Source organism: Protopterus annectens, chromosome 3.part0 (assembly GCF_019279795.1).
Source record: "Protopterus annectens isolate FY-2018-M chromosome 3.part0, PAN1.0, whole genome shotgun sequence".
NCBI lineage: Eukaryota > Metazoa > Chordata > Ceratodontiformes > Protopteridae > Protopterus > Protopterus annectens.
This window is the reverse complement of record NC_056731.1, coordinates 1,112,661,929-1,112,689,903: the sequence shown is the minus strand read 5'-3', so window position 1 is coordinate 1,112,689,903 and position 27,975 is coordinate 1,112,661,929. Positions and strand designations below refer to the sequence as shown.

General features: G+C 37.0%; 1 protein-coding gene across 1 annotated transcript in view; it reads left to right on the top strand.

Moving 5' to 3' along the window:
• The window catches only part of LOC122796988 (histamine H3 receptor-like), a 219,477-nt gene that overhangs the window by 181,140 nt on the left and 10,362 nt on the right, over window positions 1-27,975 (top strand). The window contains exon 2 of the mRNA XM_044065760.1: window positions 12,894-13,060. Within this exon, the coding sequence (XP_043921695.1) occupies window positions 12,894-13,060 (167 nt within the window). The remainder of the gene's footprint in view (window positions 1-12,893; window positions 13,061-27,975) is intronic.

Here is a 27,975-nt window from a genome sequence, read left to right as displayed (position 1 = left end):
CAGTCAAATATTCAGGAAAAGAGTGAAAGATCCAAACATTTTACCGCAATGCAGAGAAGAAAAAGAAAATAAACTCAGTTACATTCAGTTGGATGGAATCAGTATTATACAGACAGTTACTGTGTGATTCCTGAAGGGTGTCAGCTAATGAGAAAATACTTTTAGTACAGTAACACGATTCAATTTCAAAGTTATTTGACATGTTTTTATTGAAACATTATAAGATTTTATTCTTCTAGAATCTTAGGACATTTGCAACTCAGTGGGTTTGTTCCAAGATGCAACTGTCCAGAACAGTGCTGTCCTGTGAAATGAGGGGAAACTGTCTTATAAATGTATGTCTGCATCAGTACATGCACTAGTAAGAAACACTATTGCTGACCATATGAAATATTAACATTGAAGGGAAAAAAGCATGTGCCAACAAACATTAAACAAAAACAAACAAAAGAAAATATAATTGCTGAGGCTTATATAATCATTCTACTAAGTTTTATATAAAAAAAAGCAAATCCTAAATATGTACTTTCATTGCTGCAAAGGCTTCCGATCTCTAAAGATGTCATTTCATTGCTGCAAAGGCTTTAGATCTGAGTGGGACTAGACAGCATCTCTGTCTGAGCCTAAACCAGTCATCCAAGTAATCTAATAGCCTATGAGTGGGGGGAAGGAAAATACAAAAGGAAAAACTGTAAACTGTTATTATTTCCTATAATTACCATCCCCCACTGAAGTTTGTTAAATCTGACATGCAATATGCTAACAAGCTTTTTTGAAAATCCTGCCTCTGTGTGAACATGTGACTTACCCTGCACTAAAAGGTAAACAAAGTACTCCAGCAAGCAACTGATTTTAGAAACAAGATAATGCCCATTTAATGCATTTACTTGAGCAGTGTACAATCTAGTTTTATTTAAAGATAGGCATTGCACTTTTCCTTAAGACTAAAAGTTCATGTTTGCTGAAGGCATGCAAGTTGTTCTTCACATTTGGGAAGGGACTAAATATAGGATCAGAATAGACAGCAATTAGTATATGTAGGAGCACATGGTGTAACATGAGGCTTAACATGGACAGCCTTAATTGTAGGTTAGTTAATGCCTGTGACTGCAGCTGTTAATTTGGGCAATTATTCCTGTTAAGAAGGTTAACCTTTATTATTTGAATATGCACATACCTTTGCCTGTCTGTTTTAAGTTAAGATTTTTATTCTTCCAGAATCTTAGGACATTTGCAATTCAGTGTGTTTGTTTGCAAGATGCAGCTGTCTAAAACAGGGCTGTCCTGTGAAATGAGGGGAAACTGTCTTATAAATGTATGTCTGCATCAGTACATGCACTAGTAAGCAACACTATCACTGACCATATGAAAAATAATTACCAGGGAAGGGAAAAAGCATGTGCCAACAAACATGAAACAAAAACAAACAAAAGAAAATACAATTGCTGAGGCTGAGATAATCATTGTACTAAGTTTAAAAAAAAGCAAACACTAAATATGTAATTTCATTGCTGCAAAGGCTTCAGATCTCTAAAGATATAATTTCATTGCTGCAAAGGCTTCAGATCTGAGTGTGACTAGACAGCATCTCTGTCTGAGGCTAAACCAGTCATCCAAGTAATCTAATAGCTTATGGGTGGGGGGGGGGGAATACAAAACGAAAAACTGTAAACTGTTATAATTTCCTATAATGACCACCCCACACTGAAGTATGTTAAATCTGACCTTCAGTATGCTACCAAGCTTCTCTGAAAATCCTGCCTCTGTGTGAACATGTGATTTACACTGCACTAAAAGGTAAACAAAGTACTCCAGCACACAACTGATTTTAGAAATGAGATAATGCCCCTTAATGCATTTACTTGAACAGTGTATAATTTAGTTTTATTTAAAGATGGGCATTGCACTTTTTCTTAAGACTAAAAGTTAATGTTTGCTGAAGGCATGCAAGTTGTTTTTCACATTTGGGAAGGAAATAAAGATAAGATTAGAATAGACAGCAATTAGTATAAGTAGGAGCACATGGTGTAACATGAGGCTTAACATGGACAACCTTAATTGTAGGTTAGGTAATTTCTGTGAGTGCAGCTGTCAATTTGGGCAATTATTCCTGTTAAGAAGGTTAAACTTTATTATTTGAAGATGCACATACCTTTGTCTGTCTGTTTTAAGCTAATAGGTTCTGGGTATTTTCTGGGTGTACACTTATTTTTTTAGAGGTTTTTCATTAAAACAAAAAGTCTTGTAAAATGTGACATAGGTTCAAATGGAGATGACAAGAAACAACTGCATAAAGGATCAACCTGCCAAACATTAGAGCACACATGTAGCACAAACGTTATGGACAGACATTTAAAGAATCTGTCATATATAATAGGTGTTAATAATAACTTCAAATAATGACTACACTAAATATATTAGTTTGGAACATGAGTGGCCTCACAGGTATAGAATAAATGTAAGGATATTGAATTATATTAAAAATGCAGAGTGCAAAAAAGCAATGCTGCTGGACAGCAGGACACACATTTGGAAAGAGGTGAGCATAAGAAGTTGATAAAGAAATTATTTCAGAATTAATATTTAGCAAAATATCAGGAACAAAGGAAAAGTGGAGTAGTTATACTAATTGCTAGAGGAGCTTCAATAATGATAGAGGATAAAAATATAGTAACAGTCTACTTGTGGTAGTAAGGGTCAGCTAGCAAGGGAGGGGGATTATGCTTGCATGCCTTTATATTCGGGTTTAATTAAGATCATCAAAACGGCTCATTATCGAATGCCGTAATGTCAAACTGCAAAACCCGAACCCTAACAATATTGAAACCTCAAAACAGTGAATTTTTTTCCCAGGGAAAAAATTTGCTGTTCTGAGAAACACACACCACAAGCACATGAAAAAGCAGCAATCCACACACACATTCACTTAAAAGCTACATCTAACCCTACACTACACTGCACATACACTACTATCTATCCACTTACCTTAACCCAGACCCTAACCCTAAGGTCCATCACTATCGCACACTCACCTCACCCGCGCCCTAACCCTAACTCACTTAACCCACCCCTAACCCCAAATTCTGTCACTATCGCATACTCACCTCACCCACTCCCTAACCCTAACTCACTTAACCTGCCCCTAACCCTAACATTTGTCACAAATGCACACTTACCTGACCCGTACCCTAACTCACCCAACCCGCGCCCTAACCTGAACATCTGCACAATCACACACTTACCTTAACCCAACCTGTAACTTTCCACCACATTGCTGAAAGCAGCGAAGCCACAACGGCCAACCAAATTATTTCCCTAGGAAAGAATTTGTTTTTGTGCAGCTTCGCTGTTTTCAGCGTTCAAGATATTGGGTTCAATATTAGGTCATTTGAAATGCAGCCGTTTCGATGATCTAATATAGATCCTTTATATTCCACCTAAACTGCTATTCTGAAGCTTAAGAAAATTTTGGGAAACATAATCAGAATTTAACAGGAGGACATAGGAAAATATAACAAAAGAGGGTAGTTTCTAAAGAAATGTATTAAAGTATTTGGTATGGAAGACATGAATTCAATAACAGAAACTTGGAGAGAATTTATATATTATTCCCCAGTGTATAAAAACTAAGCTAGACTAGAATGAAATTACATTTCACAAGAACATGTGCATTTAATTGAATGTTTTGACACACATCCATTAATTATCATGTACCACTAACAACTAAGATAAAAATGCTGGGTAAGTAAAAATGAGACACTGGCTTTTCCCCACCTACCTGATGAAAGAGAGGGATTTAAGGAATGGATAGTGGAAACTATTCGAGAGTTATTAGAGAAGATAGAAATTTCTTCAGAAGTTATAGCTCATGAGTGGGATACAATAAAAGTCGAGTTTAAAACTAGGGTAGAAATAATAGAAAAATTATATGGTTAAGAAGTAATAAGAATTATTTAGAGGGGCTGACAAAGGTTAAAGTATTGCTGAATAAGCGGAATCTCACAGAACAAGAAGAGGCACAACTGCAGAGAGCTAAAGAGAAAATAAGAGAGTATCTGGACAATATGCAGGTGTTTAGAAAGAAGCAACCATTTTTTGATAACTCCAGAACACAAAAACTCTTAGTGCAATGACTTAGCAACACAAAGTAGAAAGTGTTGTTGCCAAACATAGGGAGCCTATAACTAGGAAATAACCAGAGATCCTGTAGAGGTAATAAAAACATTTCAGAATTTTGATGGACATTTGAATAAAGCAGAGGAATGTGGAGACAAAAAAAAAGCAGAAATGCAAATATTTATGGAAAACATAACTATGCCAAGGTTAGAGTTAGATGAGGCTCAACAAGTAAGGATAAGAGGAGATAAGATAAAAATTGTGATGCATAATCAGTATGCAGGAAAGCCTCCAAGAATAGATAATATTTCTGTAGAAGTTTGGAATCTAGGAGGGAAGAAAGTGATAAATATCTGGAAGGTTTTGTTTAACAGTATTTTTTAAAAGTAAGGGAAGTGCAAACATCCTGGAAGAAACCTGTAGTGGCTGTAATACCTAAAGGCACTAAAGACCCATCAAACCCAACTTCATATAGGCACATTTCAATTTTAAACCATGATTATAAAGTGTTTACATCTATAATAGTTAAAAGAATGACAAAAGTGTTGCTAAAGTTGATAGATATATATCAATGTGGTTTTGTGGAAGGGAGACAAACAACTGACAACATTAGAATGATGATGATCCAGATGTAAGAAAACTCCAAATATCATGGAACTTGATGCAGTGAAAACACTTAACAGAGTTAGCTGAGATTTCATGAGTAGGGCGATGGAAGCATTTGTATTATCTGACACAATCTTAAGGTTATTTAGGAGGATATATGAGGGTTCTGAGGCAAAAATTAAAAGTGTGAGGGTTCCTCTATGATATGTTGTGTCTGAACAGAGAAACCAGGCAGGGGTGTCCTCTTTCTTCTTTACCATTTGATTTATATTTAGAACCATTGCAAAAAGAATAAAGGACTCTGAAAATAAGGATACAACTGGTATGGTAATCATGAAAGGTTTGCTCTATTTGTGGGCAATATCATTTAGTACCTGGTAAAACCAGCAAAAGAGATCTCAGATTGTATAACATTCTGAGAGAGATTCACATTTTTGGGGATATAAAACTAAAGAAGACAAAGCAAAGGCTATAGCTATAAAATATGTACCCACACATGGTGGTTCAGGAATACCCATATTTATGGGTGCAAAATAAAATTAAGTATTTAGGAGTATGGATTAAAAAATACTATGCTATGGCAGCTAAGATTATGTGGGAAGAGTTTAAACTAAAGATAATACAAAAACTGAGAAATTGGAATCTTGTATTTATGAACATGGATAGCATGATACAAGCAGTGAAAATGTTTTTAGTTCCTTTAGTTTTATGTACGTCAGACATATTTTTATTGAGCAGAGGAGATGTCATGGATAATGATTAATAAAGAGTTGAAAGATTTTATCTGGGAGGGGAAGAAGTCAAGGGTCAAGAGGGATAAGCTGATCCTTCCAATAGAACAAGATGGTATAGGATTACCTGATTTGAAGGGATATTTTAGAGATACACAATTTAGGCTCCTATATATTTGTGTGTGTGTATGTGTATGTGTGCATGTGTTCTGAAACTCATGTTTCCGTCAGTCAGAAAGTCGAGGGTAGCGGTGCAAAAGAGCAAAATTGTGATTGCAAATCCTGTTGACTCCAAAATGTAGACACATAGCTCACATTTCTGGTTTTGGTCGCTCTTTTCAGTTGGATCACACTAGAGTGGAGATCAGGAAAAGAACCCTTTTCCTCACTGTAGCGAGATCTCAAAGTTAGAATACTTAATTAGTAGGTGGTGTGGGGGTGCAGGGGGGCTTGACTCCTGCAAAAGACTATAAATTTGTATGCACTGTGAATATTATTTTTACCAGATGATGACCGGTAAAAATAATGCTGAATGTTGACTCCTGCCTTTCGAATGTTTGGACAGGCAGAGCAGTCAGTGTGATGGTTTCCCAAGTTGTGGTTCATTGATGTGACCATTCGTCATTAGGATTTTCTCGATTTTGATAATAAACCTATATATATATATATATATATATATATATATATATATATATATATATATATATATAGACACACACACACACACACACACACACACACACACACACACACACACACACACACACTCACACACGAAAAAACAATTCAAAGGGTAAAGGGATGATGATGATGAAGCAGGGAGAAAACTCAAGAAACAGGGAGAGAGTGGGATTTTAGGTGCAGATCCTTAAGGAGAATAATAACAGCCATACAGAATATTATACTCATTAAGTAGCAGAAAGTATTCTAAGAACTAAGCCAACATGAGAATGGAGATAGCAGATTCTGTCAGTAATGATGACTGCAATTAGGGGTACAAAGAATAGGCTAAAGGGGACTGGAATTTACTGGAAAAAAATGGAAATGGAACCAAGATATTGAGAGCAAATAACTAGAGAGAGAAAGGTGATAGAATAGCAAGAAGCTAGGAAGATATTTGCACTGTATGCTAGAGACTGCCTTCCTTATCAATGATTGATCTCTGGGTATAGGCAAAAAGAAAGAGCTAGGGGAAACCAAAGTGAAAAACTTCCTCTTGTAGAGTTTTTATTTGATTCTGAAACAGAAGCTGATGTTAAAAAGGGATAATTAATGGGAATATAGAATAATGCATGATAACTATAGGAATCAATCAGACGAGTTTAGAAAAGACTGGGAAGATAGATGATTAGATAAGCAATACACAAGGAAACAATGGGAGGACACATGTTGTTGTTGTTTGTCTTTCGGCTTTTCCTGGTAAGGGGTAGCCACAGCGGAACTCCGGTCCGCTAATGATCGGCAGCAGATTTTTTTTACGAAATGTCGAGGTGCCAGCTCGACGCCCAACCTTCAACGAAGGCACGCCCATTTATGCACGCATGTGTTTCTAACACTACCCAACCACGGGGAGGACATGCAGACTCCACACAGAAGGCACTCCCAAGCCAAGCCGAGAATCGAACGGGAGAACCTCTTGCTGTGAGGTAACAATGCTACAGCCGTACCACCGCGGCACTAATGGGAGGACACATGTATGACTCCCAAATATGCAACAAAGTCTAGAAGATTTAGGAATTTTACTTGGAAGTGTTTGCATAAGTATTTTTATACCCCGAGCAGACTCCAAAGACTTTTTCCTCATTTAGATGGTGTGACAGGGAAGAAAGAGGTAACTAAGAACATATGTTTTGGGATTGTAATGAATTAGCAGACTTTAAAAGTTCTCTACAGAATACTCTGTCAGAAATATTGGATGAGTGAATGGTTGTAATGAAGGAAACAATTTTTTGAGCAGGGATACAGAATCAGAATTGCCTGTACATAGTAAGGCTGTTACATTTAATTCTGATGGCAGTACAAAATGGAAATCTAAATCCAAACCAACTGTATTTGAAGTAGTGAGTACTGTAACAAAGATAAAAAAACTGGAAGTGGGATCTTTAGAAAAGGGTAGTAGCAAATACATAGATAAAAATGGAAATTCTGTGAAGAATACAATCGAATAATGTTTTGGAGGAGGAATGAGATTTCAGTTAAGGCAGGAAATAAACAATTTATGCAGTGTTGGATTTAATTGTATAAAAGAAAGTATGTGATGAATAATGCTTGTAATTATAAACATCCAGTTAAGCAATGGAGTTTGCACTTTCTTCTTTTTATTTATTTCCTGGTGGTTTTATGGCTACTGCTGCTTTTGCAGCCAGTTAGAACAACTATAAACATATTTCTATAGAAAGATGTGAGATAAGTGGATTCGTGTCTTTTTGTCGAAGTAAAGACACAAAGAGGTGTTTTGCATATTTTTGCATGATAGTACAATTGTGTGATTGTGGAATACTGAGTAAGACTAAGGCACAATTGAGCATTCGTATAAAACTTATACAAAGAAAACTATAAGTCAATTTCTGTTGTTTATAACTTATAAACATAAAGCAGTTATTATTTTTTAAATGTTTACATGGATTTTTTTATGCTTCTTCAGTGCAGATAGGGTGCACAAATTACCATGTTGATAATTTCCTTTGAGTTTTTTTAAGTATAGTTGAAAAGTAAGCAATAATTTATTTATAATGGAAACATTAAATAAATATGCACTGATGGATTTGCTTAAGCATGAACATCTGATGGAATTTTCTGGATGTAAATTATATATTAGGAAGGATGAAGAAGTACATAATAAATATAGTAACTGTATTAGATTAAGTAAGTTGAGCATGACTGCTGAAATCAAAATTATCGACTTTTCTACCAACGGTGATTGAAAAAGTGGTACTGCAATTCAAACAATAGCTACTTTTTTAAATGGTGGACAGAGGACTTAGCTATATCTACTTCATGTATGGTAGATAATTCAAAGCAGTCTGAGGAGTTAACATGGGAGGTAATTAACCAAATCATATATATTCAATCAAGAAAAAGAAAAAGGAAGGGGAAGAGGTATTTTTAAACTTAAAAAAATAGGTTTGGATATTTTAAAAAATACAGTAAAAAACAGATAGTTATTTGTTGGCAGATATATGCACAACAGAAGAACAGAATAATGTAAGTGTGCCATACTGATTCTTAACCTTTTTGTAATCTGATATAACATCAATAAGTGATTCATCTTCAATATTAATTGAAGATGATCTCAATGATTGATGAGCTGCTTTGAATATTATTGAATTAGATAAAAGTAAATAAAAAGCAGACTATAGCAGACAGTATGAATAATAGAAGAGATAATAAGTTAAAAAGGAGTGCTCTGGGTGGAATTGGGAGTAATGTCACTCAAGAAAGATGTCATACATGATATAGAAACTACACACAAAAACAGTTTGTTCTTGAAGAAAGACATATGGCTTGTTCTATTCCTGAAAGTGTACTTTCAGATAGTATGGAAGAGGCAGCAGATCATAATACAGTTAGTAATGCCTTTTTGGCAACTATTCTTAATGAAGAAATTTAAAATGTTGAGATAGATAATAATATAACAAAGGCTTCAGGTAATGCTATACTAAGTGTTGTTTTTCCTACTACATGAAACAATTTCTTGGTAATTGAAGATTCTGTGATTAAGTATTGTGACAGAAGGTTTTGTGACATAAACAAGGAAAGAGTTACTTATTTATCGTTAATTGGATAAAATCTTATTAATTTACCAAATGTAATAGATAAAATCATGGAGAGTGAGACAAATTATGACACAATTGTAATACACGCTAGCACAAATGACTTGATGAGTACTCTGTTAAATTTAATAAAAATGTCTTGAACTTAGTTGGAAAACTGGAAACTGAGTCAATAAATATGTCTTTCAGTGAAATTATTCCTTCAGTCAGATGGAATGATTGGTTATGTTCCAAGAAACATTTGGTGAATATTTGGCTTCAGCAACTTTGTGCTACATATTTTCTGGGTATTTTTACAGTTTGGGAGGATTTAGATATAATCTTAGAATGTATTCCAAAAACTTAGTAAATATAAATGAATATGGTTCTGAATTTCTTGCTGGGAAAATCAGTGACTACATACAGGCTTTTTAGCACAGCATTCATGTACAATATAAGTAATGATGGATCTTACAGCATTGTGACTAAGTTTCATTATAACATGGGTTTAAGTGAAAATCCATCAAAATCCATCAATGTATACTATTGCAATGCTCAAAGCATTGACAATTTTTAAGAATTAGAGTTCATAATTTATGAGAGAGTTTATGATTTATTTATTATAACAGAGGTATGAAATTCTATTTATTTACCATATTGGTGTTTACCAAATGTGAATGACTTTATAAATCCTTAAGAGGTGGGAGTACGTTAATATTAATAAAAGATACAATACACTGTGGATTACTTATCATTGATAGTATCAATGAATCTTTGATGACTCAAATAATAGCACATTCAGTTTCAATAAGATTAATGATATGTTATTGTACACCTAAAATGGAAAAAGTTAAGCACAGATATTCATAGATATATTAGATACAAGACTATCATATGATACAATTATTTTACTGGGAGATTTTCATTACCTAGATATAGATTGGAATACATACTCTGCTAAAACGAATGTTCTAGAACATTTATTGATATAGTTATGCTTTTATAATTTAACACAATTAGTAAAAAAAAAAACTTGAAATATAATATGCTGGATTTAATATTCACAAATGATACAAATTTAAATTCTGATCTGCAAATTGCCATGCTTCGGGATATTTCAGACCATATTTTTTTTAGTTTTGAAATTATATTCATGAAAGAATATATTCCTAAAGTATAGTGATATAATTATAGAGATATTGATTGTAGATCACTTAAATATAAAATCTCAACAATAGATTGGAGGATAAATTCATTACATCAAGAATGTGTGTATAAAAAACTTGAGAAGCTGTTAGTTAATGTGAGTTAAATTTACTCATGCTTCAAAACAGTTTTTAAAAATATATCCATTGCTGGGATAAATCATTAATAAAACTTTACAAGAAGGAAAGGAAGATATTTTATAGTTAAAAAAAGTCCTGCCAAACAGAATAAGAATAGGTAGGATAAATAAAATAATGAAGACCTTAAAGACTAAAATATGATTACGAAAATTTGATTTTGAAATTGTTAGCCACTTCTGATAATAAACAAATTATTATGATTATAAATTCATTTAGGAAGACACTTAACCCAACCATGCACTTTATTATAAACCCATTAGTTAGAGCAAATGTATTTCATGAGCATTTCACTGAAATAGTAAATTCTGAAAGAGGAAGCAGTATGACGTTTGACAAGATAAGTGTTTGGTGGGTGTTATATGCCCTGACATTCCATTAGAAAGCATTAAAAATCACTAGGTAAGCTGCAAATTAAAACATCTGCTGGTCCTGATTGTATACCATCAATAATAATAAAAAGGTATAAGGGATAAACTTCCAAATCAACTTACAGATATATTCAACTCTTTGTTAAGGACTGCTATGGTATCTAACACATGGAAATTTTCATTAGTAACAACTATATATAAGATAGGAAGCACTGCAGACAGGAATAATTTTCAACCTATTAGTTTAACATCGACATTAGGAAAGTGTTTTGAATGGTGTTTAGTAGATCCTATTGTTAAGGATATGGTAGCACAAATTAAGTTTGATTTGTATCAACATGGTTGCATTTCTGGAACAGCTACTCTGACTAATTTAATTGAATGTCATGATTATGTCACAAATGTGGTTGATTTTGGGATGTCTATTGTAGCTATACACTTGGATTTGGAAAACAGCTTTGATATATTATCACATAAAATTTTATGAGATTCTTTCAAAATGATAACTTAAATCCATACTAGATAAACTGTATTATGGAATGATTGCTTGGGGTTGTTGCACTTTCTGGATTGAGTTCCACTCTTACCTATGCAAATGCTGGTGTTCCTCAGTTAACAGTTTATAATGTAGTCTTTTTTAACTCTTTGTTTATGAATGCAGAACTGACTGCTTCAGTTGATGTTGACTCACTTCCTCGGATTCAAAGAGATTCTCATAGCCAGCACTAATTAGATGTTGTGCTTTGGTCAATAACACGTTGAGAATCTCATATTAATCAATGAGGTAAAGCCACAGAAAAATCATTTCATTATTAGTTAGTTAATAAGAATCTGAATCAAACACTGGACTATCAGACCTAACTGCACTAATGTTCTTCTCACCAGCTCATGCATTGTGCATGCACACACACACACACACACACACACACACACACACACACACACACACACACACACACACACACACACACACATGGCTGTGTGATACCTACCTGTTGTCATGGTATGAGCTGTGACTAGTCCCACATGGAGGAACTCAGTAAATCAATTCATTAAATTGCACAACCACATTAGTCTGCTGATAGTGCCATTTCCAGGCAATGGCACATGGCTTATCTGCATTAGCAGCTCCAACAGACATCCACATTAGCATGCAGTTTTACCAGTGCAACCACTATGCATGCTACAACCATATTTACCAGAAAGAAGTGGTAAAAATGGCCTCTGAATAACTCAACTACACTAAGATGTGGAAACCAGTGGAGTTAATGCTTCCCCATCATGCCAAGCCTTACTAACTCCTATGGATTAAATGGTAAGTATTATGTTTCGAAATTTTGGATATTGTTTTCTGATTGTGACTAAAGATTTGCTTTTGCTGGTTTCTTTTCTCACCTCCTAAGAAAGTGATATGTATAGTTTTACCAGCATATTGTCTATCTTATTTTAGATAACCTGATGGTTATTTTTCCAAAGACCATTTCCTTAGTAAGCAATAATGTAGGATAAGATGTATGCTGAGTAGGTATTACCACAGAACCACAATGTTGTGAGACATGATTCCAATGGACAAGTGCTTATAGGCATTGTTGTATGGAGATATCTTGTTCAGAATATAAACCAGCATGTGTCACTACAACTATGAAATAGCATATGTTTTAATTTGTTTCATTATACACTCATTCTGTGGTGTGGGAACTATTTCACAAATCCGAATTATTCAATAAAATTTGATAGTTTGGTTTTCTGATTCTATTCTCTATCAAATAATGCTAGAAGACTTTCAATCCATCCTTTGTAACACTTCCTTTTTTACTATAGGTCTCCCCAATAGGAAATAATGTTCATTTGTAACATCACTTCAATCTCAGATTAATAGACAAGCTGTGTAAGATATTCATTGCTGTCTCTAAAATGCTCTTTTGTTAATTTATTCTGCTAATTACAGTGTTTATTTATGTTTTATTTCTCTAGGCATACTTTTAGTTCCTTTGTATGTACCCTATGTGTTGACAGGAAGATGGGCATTTGGAAAAGACATTTGTAAACTTTGGCTAACAATCAGCTGCACAAATTCTGTGGCGTCAGTTTATACTGTTGTGCTTATCAGTTATGATCGCTTTCATTCTGTCACAAAAGCTGTAAGTAACTTTTTTATTACTTGATCCTCATAAGGCATGACATTTCATTTAAAATAACATTTTTAATGAAATCTGGATAGTACTCAAAGTCTGTGAATCATACTTGTTAACAGGTTCATCGGTTCATCGTTATATATGAGGCTAATGACCACTGAATTCTTTATAAGCCTAACAATGCAACCCAAATGTATCCCATGACTATTTTGCCTTTGAGGTTATTTTAAATTATACATAAGTTAGGGCATGATTTAATCACTGCCTCTGTCCTTCAGAGACATGGGTGTCAGACCAGGGGTGAATTTCTAGTTTCCCATCCACTAGTCCAGGTTATGCTTGAATACTAGTCCAGGTTTTGCTTGAATAGTGTTATGAAAGGACTCTGTTTCACATGGATGAGAAGCCTATTACAGATAATGGGAATTTTTTGAGGTAAATACCTGTCTCTCCAACATGTCTTATGTAAATCGCAATTAAAGTTTAAATTCTTGGTTCTAGTAGCTCTGATGCTGTTGGTACATCCTGTTGTTGCATGCGTCTGGTAAGGTACAGTTTTCCACTGTATTATTTGATTTTTTAAATGCGGTGAATGTGAACTTTGGCTGTCAGTGAAGAGTATCAATACAAAGTTGACAATCAGCAGTGCAGTATTGCTGACTGGGACTCAGACCACTTCTTGTTGCATTGTTTTTTTCTCTCCTTGCAAAATCAAGAACTAACAATAAGCATGTAGTGCATGGAGTTTTGCAGTTACATTCCTGTTAAGCATCTCCCCCTTAGAACTGTTAAGCACTAATTTCACTCTTAGCAATGCTCAATAGCCTCATCAGAAGGGAGAGGGAGAGCAGATAAACAAATTCAAATCCTTCATCTGGACTTTTTAAAAGTCAGTTTGAAGTGTTTACAGGCTTCTCAATATCATTCTTGGGTGGCTGCTGTCTGTGAGGCAGTGTTAGTGAGTTACAGACTTTCAAGCTGTACACTACTTACCATCATGGTTACATTTTTTTCTAACTTTTGTAGTGCTTGAGAGCATTTAAAGTTCCATGGACTACAGAGAATTATAATTGGGTCTTTCCGAACTTAAACTGGGAAGTTATGTGATCTTGATATGGATGCTAAGACTCCTCTCTTGAGCTTCACTCTTAATATCAGAAAACTGAACATAGTCCTCAATGTTTTAGATAAGACAGTGATATTCAAATTATGTGTTGCATAAAATACAATACTCCAATGTGATTTGTTGTGTCACTACTTAAGTAATATATCTAGTAACTGAGTACTGTTTCTGCTTTTCTTAGGTTATATGAATTTTAACTTAGCAGATTGCATCCTATGACTTATTGTCTAATCTCCTTATCTTCATATCTTTTTGATACATTGCAAACTCAAACAAATCTTTAGTAATTTACAAAATGACCAGATATTTTATACAATGAGTAGTCCAGCAATTACGGTTGTGTGTCTATTTTTGAATTCTGTGACTCAGTGGTTTCAGTTTTATTTACTGAATGCAGCCATGAATATAAGAGGCTGAAGAGTTTAACAGATGATCACATTCACCCTCTTTTTGCATATTTCAGAGTGCTCCAGGGCAAATGTTTTGTAAGTTGTTATTCTTGGATGGCATGAATATTTTTAATAAGATCATTAATAGATTATGCATAATGTCCTTTTTAGTAGTTATTTATTATATGTATAAAAATAACTGATGTCTTCAGTGATACACAAAATTCAAAGGTATAGATATGGAACTCCTTCACAGCTGAAGTGTTGCAAAACTTTCCCATATTTATTAGGAGGCAGGGAAGAGTATCTCACAGATGAAATCAAATAATGCTTACATTTTGAAATTGCTAACATAAAACTAAATGTCATGTATCAATACCACTTTTAGCTTAAAATGCATGAAGGTAGAAGCCTCTTTTCTCTTCATAATAAATGAGGAATGTCAACTCAAGGATGATTATCTGCCAGAAAAGTTCACTGACAATGTATTAAAGCCTCAAGCCAATTTTAAAATTATGTCATAGCTGATAATGACAAGTTCTCTTTAGTTAGCTCGCACTAGTTAAGCATCTATTGTAGTCTACAGACAATGGCACATTCTCTTTAACATGTCGGCACTGGTAAACCATCTATTGTATTCTAGAGACAATGAAACATTCTCTTTAAAATGTTGGCACTTGTTAACCATCTATTCTATTCAACAGAAAATGGCACATTCCCTTTAACATGCTGGCACTGGTTAACCATCTATTCTAGTCTACAGACAATGACATATTCTCTTTCATGTTGGCACTAGTTTACCATCTATTCTAGTCTACAATGATGTTTTGAATAATATGTAGGCACATGTTAACTGTTTCTTTTAGTCTAAAAGCTGACAACTTCTCTGTCACACATTCTCTGTAATATGTTAGTACTGGTAAACTGTCTTTTCCAGTCTACAGACAGCGTCCTTTTTCTTCAGTTTCCTAGGATAGGTATAACACCAGAAAAAAAAACCCAGAAAAAAAAACATCACTTGCAGGCAATAATGCAGAGAATTTACATAGCTCTTTCATATAACAAATATCCAGACTTCTTCAGAATAGAAGAAAAGATGAAATTTTAGTTTATATAGCTTTAAAAACTCAGATGACTAATCATATGATTAACTGAAATGAATACAAAATGTGTGGAAATATACATATGAACCTAATAAGTACATTAAATAATTCCATAATTCTTATCTACTTTTAACCATTTCCCTTTTCATCAGAAAACATTTTATTTAACATTTGTTTACTGGGAAAGTCCGACTTGGAACAAAGCCAATTTTCAGCAGAGGCCTGGGGAGAAATGCTCCAGATGCATGTCTTTGTAACATGGGAGGAAACCGGAGCACCCAGAGGAAACACACACAGATGCAGGGAGGACATGCAGACTCTACACAGAAGGCACTCCAGCTGAGAATTAAACCAGAGAACTTCTTACTGTGAGATGACAATACAACCACTGCACCATCCAATAATGTTAGAGTTACAATAACAAGCATGACTATAGTTTTGTTGTAGAGAGATAAAACACAAATGGCCCTTTATTTCTGCATTTACACTATCAACAAATTCCACAAATATAAGTACCTAATGCCTTATCTGTAGAAGGTAAACCATCTTTTCTCTGTCCCCTTGTGAAAGATGTTTGTGATTGTCGCCACTATTGTAAGTAAAAAATGGTCGATCGCCCAGTACAGAAAAAAATTCTCCTAATAATGTTCTAGTTGTTCAAAATGACCTACTTAATATTAAAAAGGTCTAATGACATATATAAAGTAAAGAGTTAATAAAATATTCCTTCTTAACTGATGGTTTTGAAAATCCGTAAAAAACAAAATTGGTAAGAATTGAACCTTTCTTTTAGTAAAGATCTCATCAGCAACCTGTATCAGATAACTACCCATACTAATCTACAGACATAGACAGATTCTGTATAATATGTTGACGTTGGTTAGCTGTCTGTTCTAGTTTATTGATAGTGACGCATTCCCTATAAAATGTTGGCACTGGTTAACTGTCTTTTCTAGTCTACCAACAGGGACACATTCTGTATAACATGTTGGCACTAGTTACCTGTCTGTTCTAGTCTATGAATAGTGACACATTCTGTATAATACATTTGCAATGCTTAACTGACTGTTCTAGTTTACAGATAGTGATACATTCTCTATAACATGCTGGCACTGGTTAACTGTCAATTCTAGACTACAGACAGGTGACACATTCTGTATAACATGTTGGCTCTGGTTAACTGTCTATTAGGTTCATAGGTTCATACTAGGCTATCTGCCCTAGGGCTTTTATAAGCCTAGCCAGAGTGTGTTTGGCTTTCACCACCCATTTTATAATAATTTTGCTATGCCCTTTTTTGAGGTTAGTATACTGTGCCTCTGTCTAACAGTGACACAGAAATGATACCCGGGGTAAACCTATGATCTCCCATCCACTCATCAAGATTCCTCTTGAAGAGAGTCAATGAGGGACTCTGCCTAACCTGGATTGGGATTTTATTCCAGAGTGAAGGGAGCCTCTGGGTTATGAATCTGTCCCTCCAGCATGTCCTATTTATTTCAGTGCTGAGGTTCAAGTCTCTCGAGCACGTAGCTCGATGGAATATGGATTTTCTGAGGTGCAGCATGTCCATTAATTCCGGGTTGGACATGGCTTTATACGTCAGGCACAGAACGCCTCTGAGCAGGCGATATGCAACTGAGTAGAGCTGGAGTTTCTTTAACTGGGAAGCATATAGCATCTGTTTGAGCCCTTTGATCCTCTTGGTGAGGTACTTTTGGGGTCTTTCCAGTTACTGCAGGTGTCTGGTAAGGTACATCCCAAAAGGGGCATTGTACTCAATTATGGGCCTGATGAGGGATGAGTAAAGAGGCACGATAACCTCCCCTGATCTAGATGTGAATCCCTTCATGATTAGGTGGGCTATATAAAATGTTCTTCTAACAATTTTGGCCACGTGGTTGTCAAATGAGAGATTGCTATCAACTTGAGTCCCCAGGTCCCTAATTACTTCTTCTGTACTTAATGGATTACCACCTATGTGGTAATTTGTGGGCACTTCATTTTTGCCAATGGGGATGACTATACACGTTTTGGTGTTTAGCTTGAGGCCATGGCTCTGGCACCAGTTGTCTGTTTCTATGAGGCCCTTTTGGAAGATGCTTGTGTCGGCTGGAGAGTCGATTATGGCACCCAGTTTGCAGTCATCTGCGAACTTGGTCAGCCACAGTCCTTCCGTGTTGGCCTGTACCTCTGAGAAATATATACCGAACAAGAGAGGACCCAGGACTGAGCCTTGTGGGACACCACTTGTAACTGGTTTGGAGTCTGACATGGCTCCAGCAATTCTAACCATGTGGGTTCTGTCCTTGAGCCAGTTTGCAACCCATCTAGTGACATAGGGGTTTATATTTAAGCTGGTGAGCTTATCTATAATGCCTGAGTGGGGTATTGTATTGAAGGCTTTTGCGAGGTCCAGGTAGGCTGTGTGGACCACCTTCCCCTGGTCAATGGTCTTGGTGACTGTTTCAAAGAAATCGACCAGGTTTAAGAGGCAGGATCTGCCTTTAACAAAGCCAAACTGGGTAGGATCCAGTGTCTGTAGGTCCCCAATATCTTTATTTATGAGGTCCATGATGATCTTTTCCATAGCTTTGCAGACCAAGCTAGTCAGGCTTATGGGGCGAGAGATTCCAGGATCTATTGAGGCACCACCTTTGTGGAGAGGGACCACTGTTGCTGTACGTCACTCTTTGGGTACAAATCCTGTAGTAAGGCTGAGACTGAACAGTAGTTTTATGTTTGGGTTTAGCTCTTCTTGGAGTTCATGTAGGATGCAGCCCGGGACACCGTCTGGTCCCATTGATGCTGTGTTTTTTGCTTTGGAGAGGGCAGCTCTTACCTGAGCATCTGAGTTGTCAGGGGGGAAGCACTCTGCTGGGATAGATATTTGCCCTTTTGGTGGGGGGGGGGAGTTTGCGCTGAACCTGTCAGCTAGGATGTTGGCAATGTCTGTGGGTTCGGTGTATTTTTTGTCATTTTGGACTAATTCTGAGCATATCTGGGAATTCCCACCCAGGTTCCTAACATAACTAAAGAAAGCCTTGTGATTATCCTTACTGTCCTGTGCAATTTTTCTCTCGAAGCTGGCCTTAGACGATTTTATGAGTGCCCGTAGTTTTTTGCTAATACTGATCAGAGATGCCTTCCCTTTTTGGGATTTTGCTCTATCATGTAGTAGCTTCCTCCTTCTATTGTAAAGTTTGTTTATGGCTGGGGTCCACCAGACAGGACGTCTGCCTTTGGAAGATTGGGTCTTGGTTTTAATTGGAATTGTAAGATCCATGCATTCCTGAAGGTGTTCATAGAATGCATTTATAAAGGATTCTGCAGTCTGGGCCGTATTTTCCACAGGCCTGGGGACTTTGAAGGATTCCACCTCGGTTTTGAGGAGTGTGAAATTTGCTTTAGAGAAGTTTTTCACTGTGGTTTTCTGGGCAGGGGGTGGGGTCGGGATGTGAATATCCAGTGAGATTAGTTTATGGTCTGATCTTACCAGTGAGGGATACACTTCTGGTCTGGAGCATAGAGTCCCCATGTTGGTGATGATCAGGTCCAGTATGTTTTCCCTGTTGTGGGAGTGGTAACAAGTTGTTCCATAGCATTTGAGTTTATAAATTCTAGGAACCTTTGGGCTAGGGTATTGGAGCTAGAGTAATGCTCCCAGTCTATGTTTGGGTAGTTGAAGTCGCCCAATATAATGGTGTTTGGAGAGACCTTCATATTTTCCAGTGTTCTCAGGAAGGCCGAGTGGGGTTCCTGGGTTTGGGAGGGTGGTCTGTAGCAGGCTATAAACTGGAAGGCAGTTTTACCCACTGTTAGTTGCACATGGATAGTCTCTGATGCTTCGTGCTGTGCCACCAACCTGGAGGTGTGGGTACCTTTGACGAATATTGATACTCCCCCTCCTTTTGTGGTTTGGTCCAAGTTTTGGGGTCGAAAAGCATGGTATGAGGTATAACCTGGTAGTGCTGGGGTGCTCTCGGGAGCCTTGAACCAGGTTTCTGTTACTGCACAGATATCGATGTTCTCCATGCTAAGGAGAGTTTTGAGTGCATGCATCTTGAGGTTTAGACTTCTGGCGTTGAGAAGCATTACTCTTAGTTTCTTATCCCTTGTGATACCTATGGAGGTGGGTTTGTCTTTTGAGCCTTGCCTAAAAAAGGCACTATGGGGGTAGCAAGAGCCTTTGCCAATATCCGAAAGCCCAGGGATGACAGGTGCAAGCCATCCCTAGCGAAGCATCGTGGCTTGTCGAGCATGTCATCCCAGGCTGACAGGCATTGGATCCCCTTTCAATGACACCAATACTTAAGCCAATTGTTGAAATTGATCATCTTGTCTTCACATTGTGGCATCATTCTTGGTGCGGGTAAGATGCTACTCAAGGTCAGGGTCATACCGGCCTGGGCTACATGCTCAGAGAGCTCCTCTATGTCTCTATGTCTCTTTTCATGTAGTCCAGGGAGGTATGTCTCAGGTCATTCACACCAGCATGGACAATGACTGAGTCATATTTGTACTTGCCTTGGAGTGACCTGAGTGCTTGTGTTATGTGGCGGATCCTAGCGCCTGACAGGCAGCTCACCGTGACCTTCTCCTTGTTCAGCCTGGTGAGCGGGACGTCAGTGTGCCTGACAATAGAGTCACCTATTACAAGTGTATCAGGTGTGTTGTTTAGCCTTAAGGGCTGTGACTGTTCAGCACACTGGCTTTGTGAGCTATGTGTTGCACGTGTTTTGTTTTGGGGTAGCGGTTGCTTGGGTGTCTGCTTTGGAGGTCTCTGCTGCTTAGGCAGATTTTTACTTTTGTGTGTTTATGTGTTTGGTTTGCTGTCGTGGTAGGTCTATGTGAGACTGGAATTGTAGTGAGTGTGGTTTCCTTCTCCTCCTGACTGGTTACGCCAGTACTGAGTTGAGAGAGCTTAGCCTCCAGTTTGGCTATATGGTTGCATCTCTCACATGTGTTGGAATTTGTTGGGAGGAGGAGAGGGTTGTCTGTGTACACGAGGCAGTTGTAAAATTGCCTCAAGATTCCCAGATTCACCAGCTGGACCGGAGAGGAGATTGACAACTGACCTTTGGACATGCTAGAATAGTATTGGGAATTCCTTTATAATTGAAAAAAAGGGCCAATGGGGAACAAGGTACTCAAGGGGAGTTTGTGAGGGTGTAGTGCTTTTAATTTTTTAGTGCTGACTTAGTGAGCAAGTGCCAAGTAATTTAAATGCAATGTGTTACAGGTAACTTAAATGCAAAAACGACAAACAGTAACTTTCTTTCAAGTAAAACAAGGAAATAAGTACAGTAAGCAATGCAGATATCACTAGGGATCCACAGAAGCACTGAAAAGCCGCGTTTTAGGTGAAATTAGCATTTCAGGGAAATAAGCAAACAAACAACAAGCATACAAACAAAGCTAGATTCAGCAGGCCTGGATCTAGTCTGTGCTACAGCAAACAAGGTGTACCAATTTCAGTAAGAAGCAGTTCAAATATGCAGGCACTGTAAGCCTTTAACCAGAAATTCCCAGCTCAGAAGGGCAGAGTCCAGCCTCTCCTCCCACAAGAGTGCAGACCACGAACCTTCTTAATGTAAAATAACTGGCCTGAAGCCCAAGTGCTTAAACCAGAACTGATACACTTTTAGAATAACAGACACTGAGCCCTCAATCAGCAGTTCCCAACTTAGAAGGATGTAAGCTACCTGTCCTGCCACCACAGTGCAGGCCACAAACCTTCTTAATGTAAAACAACTGATCTGAAGCCCAAGTGCTTAAACTAAAAGGCTTAGAATGAGTTACACCAAGCAGTAATAAATACAATTGAGTACTTTTAAGATGGCGCAAAAGCAAAATAAAGTAGGAAGAAACACAAATACAGTAAAAGCAGATACATTTTATTTATTTATTTATTTTTTTAAGTGGAAAGAGAGAAAGGAGTAACAGAAACTAAGCTGATTGGCCTTCTCAAATGCTCTCCCCATACTGGACAGAATGAGGTAATGACACCAGACTGGGAGGAGGGTCCCAGACCAAATCCACACCGGGGGCGGGCAACTGCAAAGCCACCAACCACAAAAACACCATACCAACAGGGAGGGAGGTTGGGAAACAAACTGCAGAAATGTTTCTCACACCTGAAAAGCAGCAGTGAGCCTTTAAATGAAAGTTTTAAACAGCTAAAGGAGCCTCTAGAAAAAAAGAGTTTAACTGCAACAAGTTATTACAAACAAACAACCCAACAGATGCTTAATAAAAGTGGACAATTTCCAGTTAATACCTCACACACAGTGAAACTAGCTAAAAAAATACACAGTACACAAAGTGCTATAAATAACAAAGAAATAAAGAACAAAATAAACAAAAAACAGGATACTTAATGTTATATACCACAGCTCCGAGCTTCCTCAGTGTCCCTCCCTCGACCAAGCTCAGTGTGAAATTACAGAACACTCACAAATGAACTTCTTAGGTAACAGAAAGTTGAAACCTGAGACAGTTTTTAAGAAAGAAATTTCAAAAGAACCAATGAGGTGCCTAGTCCAAGCTGCAGTCCAGGTGACCCCAGTCAGCCAACGACCCCAAACAATTCTCTCCCACTGAAATACCTGATGGCCTCGGCCAAACCAAGATGTCCCTGAACATGTGCTCAGACACACAGCCTCCACAAACACCAGGCCCAAATACAAGCCCAAATATGGAAATGCCACAAATATCCCCACTACTTAGAACAAACTGCAGAAATGTTCCTCACACCTGAAAAGCAGCAGACAAAGACATTTGTTAGTGGAAATTTGTCAGCAAATGAAGAAAAGGCATTGAATTAGTAGAGAGTTTGGAATTAGTATGGGAGAAAAAGGAGAAGAAGTGTAATTTTTCAACCAATGGATTACATAACATTAAAAAACAATTAGGATAGCTTCTTAATAAGACTGAGTAAAGAGCTCTGCATAAAGTAAAACTCGGATAGAATAACAGGAATCAGCAGTAGATCTTCGAATATAAGCAAGCGCTCTTAGTCAGAAAGAGACTTGATATTAAGAAGCAAGACACAAAATAAAAAAAGTTTGTGATTTATGATGTGAGTTAGCAAGTGCATTTATGTAGTTAAGTAAGCGCTATCCTTTTGAAAGAGACCTGATGACATGGAAGTAAGAGCATTTACAAGAAAGTGTTTGATCCTATGTTTTAAAACAAAGGAGAAAGCCACTGTACTTGTGGTTTACCTAATGAAGACAACTTGTGAAAGAGAAGAGGTTGTAGCTCTGTTATAGGCAGACAGACACCTCCAATATATAGGTGAAATACATGAAAAATGCTATGCAGGGAGAGTGATTAGTTTTTACAAAAGGCAAATAAGAACATGACATAAAAAGGCTGGAGCCAGCATCTTGCAACAGGATACACACAAGCCATTGGAGCAAAAGAAAAAGAATAGCAAATTAGGTGAGAGAAAGGAATGAATAAACATTGGTAGATTTATTAAAACTTATTTGCATGGAAGAATGCAATTTCTTCCAAGAAATAAGAACCAGAACATCGGATTGGATTACAAGTACACCAAGAATTAGCATAGAGACTCCCATTGGTTGTGGGGGATGACTCTAAGTCAGCAGCATGAATATAAATAGAAGTAGCTGCAAATGTTAAGCAGATCTGAAGAAGTTTGATAAACCAAAAGCACTCATCTCTCTTTTTTGCATTACAACGCTAACTTTCAAATGGTTAGGTTGTGGCTTTTATTTTGTTTTTTGTTTTAAATCATTTTAATAAAAGTTATTTTAAAGAAGAAACAAGGAGAAGCGTCTTAACAAGAATTTTAACAGTAGTAGCCAAGGAGGAGAGCACCATTCTTTGAAAACATATTTGCAGCATTTCTTGGGTTTTCTGTAAGCGTTTGCTCACTTCTCTCTCTACTATTTAAACCAGGTTTCTGTGACTGTACAGACATCGATCTTCTAGTGACTGAAGTGCTTCCAGGGAGTGAAGTTTTTGGTTTAAGCTCCTAACATTTGGCAGCATGACCCTTATTGTGTTCTGAATGGTTAATTTCATGTTTGTAATGTTGTTTTCGAGACCTTGCCTAAAAAGGCACTATGGGGGAGGCAAAAGCTTTTGCCAGCAGGCATAAGCCTAGGGGCGCCAGGTACAAACTATCTCTGGCAAAGTAGCGAGGCTTGTCAACCATTGCTTCCTAGGCAGACAGGAACTGGATCCCCTTGGAATGGCAAGACAGTTATTGAAATCAATCATTTTTTTGTTTATACCGTGGCATCATTCCAGGAGATGGTAGTATGCTGCTCAAGGCTAGGGACGTACCTGCCTGGGACACATACTCAGAGAAATCGACCATGTCTCTTTTCACATAGTCAAGTGAGGTTTGTTATTATATACAGTAAGAGTGCATTCTGACATGAGATTGCCCCAGCTTGTCTGCATTCAAGATCCCCCTTTGTCATCAGCCATGATTTGACTATGAACTCTGAATGAAAAGGAGTGTTAGTCAGAGGTTGAAACACCACTGGTGAAGGTCATGCTTGCTTGAAGACACTCTTAGCACATGGTGTTAAGTATTATACAAGACTCTCACATAAGCAAGCAACTTATATGACCAAGAGATTTCTTCTGTAGCTATCTTGCAATGCTTTTGTGTGTGTGTGTGTGTGGGGGGGTTGCATCCTGACCTGCCTCAGTTATTGGAAACTATTTTATACCTTTCAAGGTGAGGAAGCAGCACAATGTTCTATAGATGAAGATGCTAAGGGAAGAGGTTTATTTTCCCAAAGTGCAACAGTTAAGATGAGCAGATGATTATTCCTTCTGACCCTGGAGTTTTGCTTGAAATAGTTTCCCATTTCAAAGAGTCTGAGTCTGTGACTCAGCCCTGTCCTTTCCTCCAGTATAGATGTTGAGAAGCACAAGAAAAGTAAATTGTCTTCTATATACTGTAGTATTAGACACCTGCCCAGAAGAGTGGATTGGCAACCCACAGCATGGGTGTTAAATTATGTCAAGTGTATATGCCATACAGAAAACTTATGAGTACTTACCATAACTCTGAATTTGTACCTAGAGCTCTGGCTGCAAGAGCAGATAGAACTGATGCCACAAACATTTGGACTGTTTGCAGAATTTCCTTCCTGCCAAGCCCCATACAAACCTCATAATACACTGGTGAGCAGAAGTAATGGGTAAGGTACTTCCTCCATGGCTTTAGTTACTGATCCAACACTTCAGCATTTCAGCTGCAAGAGAAAACAGGAGAGTCCACAGCTCAGTCCTCCTGGATGTTTTCTTCAGTTAACTCTGTCTGATTTGTTTAAAAAATGATCTAGAGGCCATAGAGTTCATATCCAATGTATAATGCTTTGCAACGGTGTTCAGAGGTTGCATAGTATCAGCTGTAAAAGTCAACAGAGACATTTCTGAAGATAGGTCTAAAGACAACTTCTAAAATTTGTGCTTTTCATAGGCTTTGTAAAGTTTTATTGTATGTTTAATAAAATAAGATACAGCAGTTAGAAGGCCACCTGGAAAGAGATTATTAATTTGTCTTGTCTCCACATTCCAGACCTTGACAAAAAGAAAATCTTTTTGTCAACATTATACCTGAAATGTATTTGCATTTCAAGGTGTAATGCACTCTCTTTCAACAGAGTACTTCAAAATAAAAACAAAAATGGAAAATGAACTAACTGAATGATTTTAAATATTGTTGCAATGAAACACTTCTTTAAGGAAGGGTCCTGAATGCGGTTTCTTAGTAAGAAATCTTTATAGCTGAGATCACAGTGTCCAAAAAAGCATACTCTACAAGAATTTAAATTCTATAAGAAACTGCTTGAAGTAAAGGAGGGTAATATATGAAGTGGAACTTAATCCTGAACTGGAGGCCAAAGAATAAAAACGACACAGAGAGAGGCCCAAAAATCTTAAGGTTAGCCAATGGCTTAAAGTCTTGATCTATGACATATTTAGAAAAGGCAAAAATCAAAAATAGAATTTAAGAGAGAAACACCAAACATGAATGGTTTGACTACTAAGAGATTGGTTGAGTTTGCCAACAGATATATACTATATGTATATATACACATAAATATAAATGGGTCAACTTCAAAGTATCGAAAGACCACTTAATCGAATCCCAAATCATTGAGATGAGCATAGCGAAACCACATGTCTACAAACCATTAAACCATCAAAAACGTTCACAGGGAAAGGAGCCACTTGACCACCATGGGGAAGTTTGCCCTTTTCCCCACTATAATGCAGTCTTGGAGTTGGTATATTTAGTTAGAGGGGTGTGGGAGTGAAGTTCCCCACTTTGGTGGGTTTTACTTGTTTTGTTATGTATATGTTGTCCTGGTGGCTAAGTGGTTCCTTTGCCATTGAACATTTTTGCTGGTGTAATGGTTTGCGGAAATGTGGTTTCACTAATTTTGTCTCGATGATTTGGGATTTGAGTAAGTGGTCTTTTGATACTTTGAAGTAATCCATACAGATATATATACAGAACAACAGAGATATCTTTTGCATGATACAGAGATCTTGATTAATACATTCATGGGGTCAGAATCCTTGGATCACTGAATCTTGATGGCCACTGTAATACCATAATGTTGTATTTTCTATATGACACCATTAGTAGTGAGGCTATTATGAGACCCAATGTTCAGACAGAGTGCAGGATACAGATGGCTAGTAGAAAGATTATCTAAAGATCTTTGTAAAAGTAAAGCTGCTAGAATGCCTTGATATCTAAGGAACAAACTGTGAATGTCAGAACAAAATGAGACTTTGAAGTGGACGCAGATACTTAATGAGCAAATATGTGGAACAGAGTCTCCATGTACATCATGAGAATGTCGTGGGTGTCATTTATTAGGAGCATGTTATCAAATAAGGGAAATATTTGAGTATTGCAGACATCTGGGCATAGCTGGATCATAGTCAAATGGGGACCCTAGGCAAGGTAATGGACTAGCCCTCACCCCCAGTCATTCCAGTGTCCCATTAATTGCCCGTCTCTCCCCAGTTACTATAAACATTGCCCAAACTGTCAGAGTGCACATTATTTTCTTCTTTTTCCAATGATTATAGAGATATGGATTTAATTTAAAAATGTTATTTCAAATTTTATTGCAGAATCATTGATGGCCATTTGCTAAACAACACAGTCTCACATTGAAAACAGACATAGCATGAGCAGTAGGAAACTTCTTTTCCTTTGAAACTCATATTCATTGAAAATGCATCTGACCAGTGGCAGATTAAGTGTACCTTCTGCCCAGTGACTGTTTTCAAACTATGGAGCCCCTGCACATAGTTTTAGGACCAAGTATGTGTTCTTTGATTCACCTTCCTAATGCATTTAAATTATATTTCTTGTTTAATACAGTAACATTTATTAGAGTATGTTTCAAATGTATAGTTTTGAAGATTTTTGCAGTAAGCAATGAGACAAAATGATTGAACAAATGATGACAAAAGTACCCATTTCAAAACATTTCAACCATAAAAGGCCACCAAACTGCTTTCATTATAAACGACTTAATTCCATACTCAACATTTATGGACACTTTATTGACTGTGTACACATTACATGTCTGATGGTGATAGAAATGGCCAATTATTCCAATGTGCTTTACATGAATGCACACCAGTTCTGCAAAGACAGACTAATGACTACTTAACTTTCAGTTCAGCAGGGCCAATCATTTTTATCCACAAAAATCCCACAAACCCAGTAATTATAATTACGTTGTTTTCTGTATCTTTCTCAGATATCTCTATTAAAAATTAATAATGATAATGACGAAATCATATATTTCAAATTTGTTTCACACAAACACAGTAACCAGAGTATTACAATTAATTCACTCACGCACGCACATGCACGAACACACACACACACACACACACACACACACACACACACACACACACACACACACACACATGCATTAGTCCTGCAACTCCAGATTAAAGACTGTTTAAACATGACCAAATGATAAAAGCATAAGATACTTTATCCACAGAGAAAGCTACTCCCCACCAGCAGTTATAACCACTTTGCTGACTGTGTACACCCCTTACTGTTATGAAGAAATACATTCCATATACTTTATTGGTAACTTTGGCTGAACTGCAAGAAATTGTGTAAATATCACTATCATCATACAATAAAATACAGCTATGTGCAGCACAGTTTAAACAGAAGAGTATTTATTTATTTATTTACATTTGTTTACTGGGGAGTGTTCAGCTAGGCCAGATAGCCTGTTTTCAGCAGAGACCTGGGGAGAT